The following is a 9,833-nucleotide window of genomic DNA, read 5'->3' as shown; positions in this document are numbered from 1 at the left end:
AATACAACTTCGTTGCTCCAACTAATGGATTAAAGTGTGATAGCTAACTTCAATGCATATTACATGAGAAGAACTTGTAAAATAACTTACGAAAGCTATTGACAGGGGAAATAAATCTAGTTAGGGATTTGTGGAAGAAATTCAACATAGCGGATGCTGTGGATAATATTGCTGAATCATGGGATGAAGTGAAACCTTCAAATTTAAATAGTGCTTAGAAAAGTATATAGTCAGACTGTATCTGTGATATTGCAAGTTTTTCTCAAGCAGAAATTTTATATCAAATTTGGAAATATATTGTAAGTCTTGCAAAGGATTTGAAGAAGTCATAGAGGATGATGTGATCGAGTTGCGAGAGACCCAGGAAGAAAATTTATCTAACAAGGAGCTGATGCTTTTAGAATAAAGGACAAGCTGAGAGAACAGATTAGCCACTTAACCTTAACAAACAAAAAATACTGCTAATGGGTTGATACTTATAGAAGAAGGTTGGCAGTTTTTTGCTGCTGATGATCCTAATCATGAACGTAACATAAAAGCTACATGAGGGGCGTAAATAAGCTCAGTTCCTACACTGAGCTATGGAAAGAGTTAATGCATCATAAACAACAAACAACTTCTTCATCCCTCGAGGCGATGTTCATGAATTATAAGGTACTAGCAGTATCGCCCGGCGTTGCTCGGGTTTGTAAGGGAAATAACTATATAAGCATTTTTAGTGAGTTATAGCAAAAAAATAGCAAAAAAATGCATTAAAAATGGAATAAAAAATGATGGTAATTTTGGTGTCTTCAAGCCATGAAGTCGTTGTTCTAAAAGAACGCTGGTCTCCTTGACAATGCTTTACGACGTTGATTTCCTTACACTCCCTTCCCCACAGCTTCACGAGGGAGGGAAGAAGGGGGAGAAGCAACACAGGTGCAGGTGTGATCATGGACGCCAACTCCGCCGCCATCGACACACGAAAAAATATGCGTTAAAATGGAAAAAAATGATGTTAAATTATTTTTTAAATCGTAGACTCATCGTAGACGCGCGCTAATACCCAGACGGGCTTGATATGAATCACGACTATAAGATACCCGAATTTGGTTAAACTGCACCGCAAAATGTGGGAGTAATTAGGAATCTAAATCGTAGGAGACAGACACTCACACAACTACAGTTTTATATATATAGATTGTCCCTCATTCTCCTACTAACGTTCATTCCACCACCACCCCTTACACACTTATCAACCTCTTTTGTGGTAAGAGCGTACTCCTTTGATTTTACGTTTCTTATTAATTCCCTAATGTATTCCTTTTGAGATGTTTTTGTGTTTTTATGTATCTATATCGTACCGTGTATATTATTTGATTAACATCGAAAGGTTGAAAGGCAAAGTCGACCTCGGAGGGATTTGAACTCAGAACATAACTGTGGATGAAATACCTGTTTCTTTACTACCCACAAGGGGCTAAACACAGAGAGGACAAACAAGGACAGACAAAGGGATTAAGTCGATTACATCGACCCCAGTGTGTAACTGGTACTTATTTAATCGACCCCGAAAGGATGAAAGGCAAAGTCGATCTCGGCGGTATTTGAAGTCAGAACGTAGCAGCAGACGAAATACCGCTCAGCATTTTTCTCGGCACGCTAATGATTCTGTCAGCTCGTCACCCTCGGCCTCGTTGATAGTGGACTATTATTGAAGGACTCGTAAGTTTTGAATTCCAGAAATTCAAATTAAATAAACCTATTAAAAATTGAATTTGATGTGAAAAGTGTGTGTGTGTGCACGCGCGTGCACACACACACGCGCGCGCGCGCGCGCACACACACACAGACACGGTTTTAGAGTGTTTCACTCGTGATCACGAGACCGTGGTTTTAATTTCCAGGCCGATTGTGCGTTGTGTTATTGAGCAAAACACTCCATTTCATGTTGCCCCAGTCCACTCATCTGCAAATGGGCAACCCTGCGACGGACTGGCGCTCCGTTCAGGAGAAAAGTTTGTTTCCATCCACATGGTTCTGGGTTCAGTCCGACTGCGTGGCCCCTGGGTAAATTAGCTGTTATCTCCAGGCCGACTAAAACCTTGTGAGTGTATCTGATAGAAGAAACGTTCTTTCTGCTATTAACTGTTTCTTCGTTCAATTTATAAGGCTGTGCTCTACCTGTGTTTTTTTTATTCATTAGAACATCAATAAACAATAACTCACTGTTTCAACTGGAGTTATACAACGAGAGTAATCCGTCCAGCTCTTGTTTGTTTTCGGGCTACGGAACCATTCGCCCGTTTCTGTGCACCTGCGAGAAGCATATTCTGAAAAATTAAAATCATATCCCAGGTAAGAAAACTTTTCTATTTTCTGAAAGATCTGTAATTTTTTTTTTTTTTTATAATTAATCCAAATTATTAATACCTAAGCTGCTATTGACATCGGTTCAACTCTCAGATTATCACACAATATTTGTTGGTAATTTAATATAGTTTCAAATTTTGCACAAGGCCAGCAATTTCGAGGCAAGGGCAGATCGATTACATGAACCCCAGTGTTCGGCGGAATTTGAACATAGAATGTAAAGACAGACGAAATGCTACTAAGAATTTTGCCCGGCGTGCTAACGATTCAGCTAACTCGCCACCTTAATGTTGGTTATTTAATATAGATAATAGACTAGCAAGGTGATTTTAATCTGAAGACATTATGAATTTTCTTTAAAAGATGGCATTTATAGTAATGCTACAGTTACAAGTCGTTAGGGAACAGATGCAATATGCAAATCTAACAACAGATAGATGACTAGTTTCAAGTTGCTGACTCTCATTTAGCACTGGCGAAGTTGGAATCAATCTCTTTTGTCTAGATCTTACTTTTAGTTTCTAGTAAGATAACCAGTCTGATCTCATCCCAAGAAAACATAGAGTAATGTAAGTTACACTTCGAACTATTCCATCAAGAAAATGAAGAAGGCTTGCTTTCTACTTCTCGATAATTATATGTGTATAGCTATTCTTGTGTGAATATTTAATATAAAGCGACAAACAATATTTGATAGTGATAAATGATTACATATAATGCAAGTATAACTGTCTTTTTACAATTAGTTCGTTAATTTATCATAAAATACAAATGAATAAAGGTAATATATAGACCTACCGAATCTGTTAAACCCTATTATATATGAAGGGCAAATTTGTGTAGCTGTGCTTGAAGCGCGTGTATCGGTCCAACATGCAACGCCATCCCATGTCCGGTTGCACCACAGACCACCTTAAAAAGAATTAAGTATCATTAAAATTTGTTTAAAATTTGTTGATTAAAAACGTTTTAAACGCAGAAATTTACTGCTACAATGTAATTCGATATTTAGTCACCCTTTTTAAATCAACGAATAAGCCATTATAAATTGAGCTGTTTACTAGTAGAACGCATTAAAAATATATTAACGTATTAACATTTAAAGGTATTACTTTGATTCTGAATCACTAATGTCTAGTTGTCGTTTTTAGTTACAAAAACGCAAACTCAATTCAGATTAAAGATACTCCTTAATATCAATGGAATATACATGAACATATATCTATAGATAATTTTGAATAGTTAATAAAAATTGATTCATAATTTAATAAATACAGTTTAAGGAACAATAAGAACCAAGTCAATATAGGTCAATGTTGAAGAGCCTGGCCTTAGATTCTTAAGATTAATATATTTTTCCAAGATAATTTCAAGTTGCAAGAAGTAACTGAGATTTGTTTCTCATTAGATTTGTTCAATAGTTTTGCCGTGAAAATATGAAAGAAATATTAATAAATGAAATAAAATTATGGAGAGTATATATGGTATGAATTCCAAAAGCTTTCATAATGAGTTTTCATGAATAAGTCAATTCTATAAAGACATTTATATAACGAAGTAAGGTCAATTAAACTGGTAGTTTTTCTAGACACATTAGACTGTATCTTCTGAACTTATTCTGTTCATGTCTGAAATACATTTTGCATTATTTAAGAGGCTTTAGTGGTTTCGTACGTTGATGGTTGATGAAGTTAGTGTGTTCATAACACATTAATTTCATCAACGTAAGACCCCCCCCCCCAAAAAAAAACAACTTAAATAACGTAAAATATATTTCAGATAATGAATACAGTAAGTTTAATATCATATTGATGAATTACAATAGGCAAAAATAAACAAGAAAAAAAATAAAATAAAATAAAATAAATACATATATCTGAAGGTGGCACTGTTAAAAAGAAAATGTTTCAATTTAATTTTTAGTGCAGCAACAAAATGAATAGTTCAGTATATTTATCAACAACAATAATAACTGCTAGGCAATGGAGCAGCTTTATGGTAGCTCGCCCTACTAGAAAGAACAGCCGAGTCTCTTTAAAATCCATTCTTTAGTTTTAAAGAAATGTTACACTGTGCCTCCACTGAACAAAGTAGACCAACATATACTCAAAAATGAGATGGTCACTTTTGCAATAATTTTGTTCATAAGTCTTAATTAGGGCTAACTAAAGACCAAAATATAGTTATCATCTACGGACAAAAAAAATAATAAGCGGTTTGTATTCATGTCGGACTAATACATTCATTTAATTCACCAAGATAATTGCTACAGAGACATACAGGGGTTCAAATTTATAGGATAACGAAAACGCGACTGTTTGTTATTACTTTTGTTTATAGTCGATATCGTCCGCAGGGAAGTAGCGAGAACAACTGATACTTTTATTGACCCCGGAACTCTTACCGGAAGACTATATTGTCGATTGTAGCTGCTTAGAAGAAGTGATTTGGATAGACTAAATCTTATCCAGATTTAAAGAGCAGAATCAATTACAGTGTATAAACTGTTGACTCAACAATATATAGCTCAGTACTTTCAGCTAGCGGTCGTTCTCGACATTACAATGAAACTATACAATTTCTATGAAGTTAAGGTTACTCACTTGTGTATTTTGGAGGATCAGAATTGATACTGTCAAAGCATTCTTCTTTGGCCTTTCCAATCAAAATACGCTGTTTCCTCATCGAAATTTCAGCAGCCTGTTCGAAACAACAACAACAACAGCAACGATAAAAACATTTTCGTGATTGAAATATTAAAGGAAAATGTAACGGGTAAATCTGGACCATTCAAATATCTTTATTATAATTGGTATAACTCGGAAAAATCAAACATTGCAAATTTTATATTTATGTCAACTTATTTCACTTCAATTTGGCCGCCACTTGCTTTCTTTACCAGTTCAATGCGTTTACGAAATGACGCGCGTGACTTAACTATTTCTTCCATTTCCATTTTACTGAATGCTCGCTTGATCGAAACCTTCAGTGCATTATTTTTACCCTTAACTTAGAAATGGAGAAAGAAGCCACCTGGAGTTAGAAATATTGCAGAAAAACGTGAAATTCTTCGAGCAGGCATGTATCATATGACGCTGATGACCTGGAGCACAACTGGTATGTATGTATGTATGCATGTATGTATATATGTATGTATGTATGTTTGTATGTATTTATGTAACCGATAAGCAGTAATTAATAATATATATATACTAGCTGAAGGTGACCCGCTCTACGCGCGGGTAAGAGTGTGGTTGTTACTTTCTGTTGCTTCCTTTCAGCACGTAAAAAAAAAAAAACGTGGCCGATTGCAGCGCCGCCTTGACTGGCTTCTGTGCCGTTGGCACGTAAAAATCACCAACCGATCGTTGCCGCTGCCAGCCCCCCTGGCACCTGTGCCGGCGGCACGAAAAAAGCACCAACCGATCGTTGCCGCTGCCAGCCCCCCTGGCACCTGTGCCGGCGGCACGAAAAAAGCACCCACTACACTCACAGAGTTGTTGGCGTTAGGTAGGTCATCCACCTGTAGAAACACTGCCAGATCAGACTGGAACCTGGTGCAGCCTCCTGGCTTCCCAGACCCCGGTCAAACTGTCCAACCCGTGCTAGCACGGAAAACGGACGTTAAACGATGATGATGATGATGATTCTCCCTCTTTGTTTCTCTCTCCTTTCTCTCTTACTTTTCTTTCTCTCGGACTCTCCCTAGCTTTCTCTTACTCTCTATCTTTATCTATCTCTCGCACATTTATAAACAACAAAAGATCTTGAGTAAGTTGAGAAATAAAATATTTAGAAAGATCAATCATAAATATCAGGCAGTGGCAACGGAAAGGTCTGCTTCAAGGCAGACAACAAAACGCTAACATTTAAAAGGGACAGACGAACTTGCAAGCTGAATAAAAATAATAAAATATTGGAAACCAAAGTTTGAAGGGATAGAATCTGAGGATAGTAGAGTCACCATGGCTAGCATTTCTTAACGACGGACAGCAACGTATTGACAGTTTAACGGCTGGCGTAAAATTTTGAACTTGATGTAAAAGAAAATTCGTAAACACCAAGTTTTGAAGTGATTCTTTCTCACGATAGTAGACTCACCACAGCAAGCATTCAAAACTTCTTCATCATGGACGGCAACACATTGACGATTAAAAGGCTGGCGCAAATTTTTTAGCTTGATGTAACAGAGAATTCCTAACCACTCGCTCATTTACATTTTAATCCCCTTCCAGCCCCGTTTAGACCCCTTTTCACATTTTGGTTAATATAACCCGATTTCATTCGGGTCTACTGGGGCAACACTTTATAAGATGAGGTATTTTGTCCTAGAGGTCACGCCTTTCATTTGAGGAAAGAAATAGTTGTCATGCAAACTTGCCAGCACTTTTAACATAGGTGTGCATATTTTCAGCTGAACCGACCGACCACATAATGCACACATTATATATATATATATATATATATATATATATATATATATATGTGTGTGTTGTGTGTGTGTGTGTGTGTGTGTGTGTGTGTGTGTGGTGTGTGTGTGTGCACGCATTATATATACAAATGTATACAAATTATAAATATATATATATATGTATAAATTAAATTAGAGATAAAATCACTAATAGGCAAATCAAACAGTGAAAAACCAAAAACAAAAACATAAAAATAAAAATATAATATAGAAAATATAGAAAATATAAAATTGAAAAATGTAAATTATTTAAATTTAAAAAAAATTAAATTATATTTATAATTTGTTTAAAAATATATATAACTATCAAAAAGTATTAAAAAGTTTAATATACATAAATACAGATATATTACTTTGTATATATACATCTCTTATTATAAAAGGCAGATTTTATCTGCCTCCCTTTGTAAGTTATAGAAATCTACAATATAGGATTTCTTCAATTACAATTTACCTAGCATTTTTAAGAGTAGAATGCATCGGGTCATGCCAGGTCCAGTTTTTAAAATTTAAACTCCAATTAAGCAAAATTTAGAGAAAACTCACATTCTGGTGTGTATGTCAAATGCATTTCTTAATGTGGTTTACACCACACGCAAACGCACACACACACAAACGGAGCGAATTGTTTCACTGACGCTATCACCCTTCTCCTCCTTTGTCTTTGCAAGTTTGCAGCTATTAAAGTGAAAACAGTGAATCCGACAGCGATAAAGAAAACGAATTGGTACCTGAATGGAGTGAAAATTTAAAAACTGTTTCTTTCGGTGATTTTTCTGAAGAAACTGGACCAAGCCACAGACTTTCCCAGAAGAGTAAAGCCTTAAACTATTTCTATTTACTTTTTCGAATGAGCCTATTTGAAATCATTACGCGGAAACGAACTGTTACGCTAAACGTAAACAAAACGAAAGAAAGGATAGTTTGTTATTTCCCACAACCTTAAATGAAATTAAGACCTATTTTGCCATAAATATTATTATGGGTATCAGAAAGTTACCCAGAATAACAAATTCTATCGTAAAATTTTGTTGCATACCCAATTGAATATTAGCTAATAACCCATTTTCTATAGCGATGTTTGAACAAAATTTTAATAATTTTATATATTGTTGAATTTACCTGTATCTACCTGCAATTAGAGTCACTTTGTGACTAAAATTATAGTATAGAATTGGTTGAGGACATTTCATTAAATTATCTTCCAAAAATCACATTAATATATTGATAAATAAAAAAGTTATTGTTGTTTAATGAAACCAGACTAAATTTATGATTACGTTAGAAAATAATTGAAACACATAAGGGGTGTATTTTGGTCAGAAATATAGTAACGAAAGGGTTAAGGAAAACCAAAAAATATTTTATTCTTTATAAATGTTGTATTCAAAATAACATTTTCTTTTAAGAATGTGTATATAACAAAGTATGTGTATATAACTACGTGACTTATATCTTTATATATAAAAGTCAAGTTCTGTGTCTGTCTCCTACGATTTAGATTCCTAACTACTCCCACATTTTGCAGTGCAGTTTAACCAAAACCGGGTATCTTATAGTCGTGAGTCATATCGAGCCCTTCTGGGTATTAGCGCGCATCTACGATGAGTCTACGATTTAAAAAAATTTACCATCATATTTTTCCATTTTAATGCATTTTTTTCGCTATTATATAAGGGAAGTAACTCTCTAAAAATATCTACGATGTGTCAACGATTTAAAAAGAAATTTACCTTAATTTTTTTTCCATTTTTAATGCATTTTTTTCCTATTTTTTGACTATAACTCTCTAAAAATGCTTATATAGTTATTTCCCTTACAAACCCGAGCAACGCCGGGCGATACTGCTAGTTATATATACGTATTTATATATAGAACACACACACACACACACACATATATAAATGAACGCATTGATGTAACAGAGAATTCATAAACACTCGCTCCTTTAAATTTTAATCCCCTTCCAGCCCCATTTAGACCCCTTTTCACATTTTGGTTAATATAACCCGATTTCATTCGGGTCTACTGGGGCCACATTTTATAAGATGAGGAATTTTGTCGTAGGGGTCACGCGTTTCATTTGAGGAAAAAAATAGTTGTCATGCAAACTTGCCAGCACTTTTAACATAGGTGTGCATATTTTCAGCTGAACCGACCGACCACATAATGCACACATTATATATATATATATATGTGTGTGTGTGTGTGTGTGTTGGAGTCTCTCTCATACATGAGCGTTGACGCTGAATTCGACTGGTAAGCAGGTAACCTTGTCTTTATTGAAATAGTTGTGAGCTGCTGTTGTTATTTCTCTGACGGGTTATAGGAATTTCCATATCCTCCGAGGAAACGAACTGTTGACCCAGACTGTCATGCTGTTAGCTGTCAGAAGTGAAAGTACGTCAATTTCGTGTATTTACGTCAGGTTTATACCTTCGTTAATTTACGCCGTTTATTTACGTACCACCACGCTGTTAGGTTTATTAAACAATTGAAGTTCAGTTTAAAGTTTATAAATAAATACATTTAATTCCCCATTATAGTAATATTTGTCTGTTGAAATCCGTTTTAAGGCGGTCAATAGTTTAATTAAAGATGTGTCTATATATGTATATATATATATACATATGTATATATACATGTGTATACATATATATTTATACATGTGTATATATACATGTGTATACATATATATATACATGTGTAATGTATATACATGTATATATACACATGTATATATATATATATATATATATATATATACATGTATAGACACATCTTTAATTAAACTGACCGCCTTAAAACGGATTTCAACAGACAAATATTAGTATAATGGATAATATTAGCATATAACTACTTATACACACATACAATAAATACAGACACACACACGTTAGTCAGACATATAGCCACATATACACACACACACACACGTCTGTATGATTGGTGTATGTGATCGCGGTGGTGGTGGTCATTTGTGCAGGTTTGGTGTGATTTCTTTTTTAAA

General features: G+C 34.8%; 1 protein-coding gene across 1 annotated transcript in view; it reads right to left on the bottom strand.

Moving 5' to 3' along the window:
- The window catches only part of LOC115214856 (calcitonin gene-related peptide type 1 receptor-like), a 111,509-nt gene that overhangs the window by 51,261 nt on the left and 50,415 nt on the right, over nt 1-9,833 (bottom strand). The window contains exons 2-4 of the mRNA XM_036505485.1: nt 4,956-5,052; nt 3,151-3,264; nt 2,209-2,312 (exon numbers count right to left, since the gene is read on the bottom strand). Of these exons, the coding sequence (XP_036361378.1) occupies nt 2,209-2,312; nt 3,151-3,264; nt 4,956-5,052 (315 nt within the window). The remainder of the gene's footprint in view (nt 1-2,208; nt 2,313-3,150; nt 3,265-4,955; nt 5,053-9,833) is intronic.

Source organism: Octopus sinensis, linkage group LG8 (genome assembly GCF_006345805.1).
Source record: "Octopus sinensis linkage group LG8, ASM634580v1, whole genome shotgun sequence".
Lineage (NCBI taxonomy): Eukaryota > Metazoa > Mollusca > Cephalopoda > Octopoda > Octopodidae > Octopus > Octopus sinensis.
Note: the sequence above shows the minus strand (reverse complement) of the source record. Positions and strands in the feature narration are given on the sequence as shown.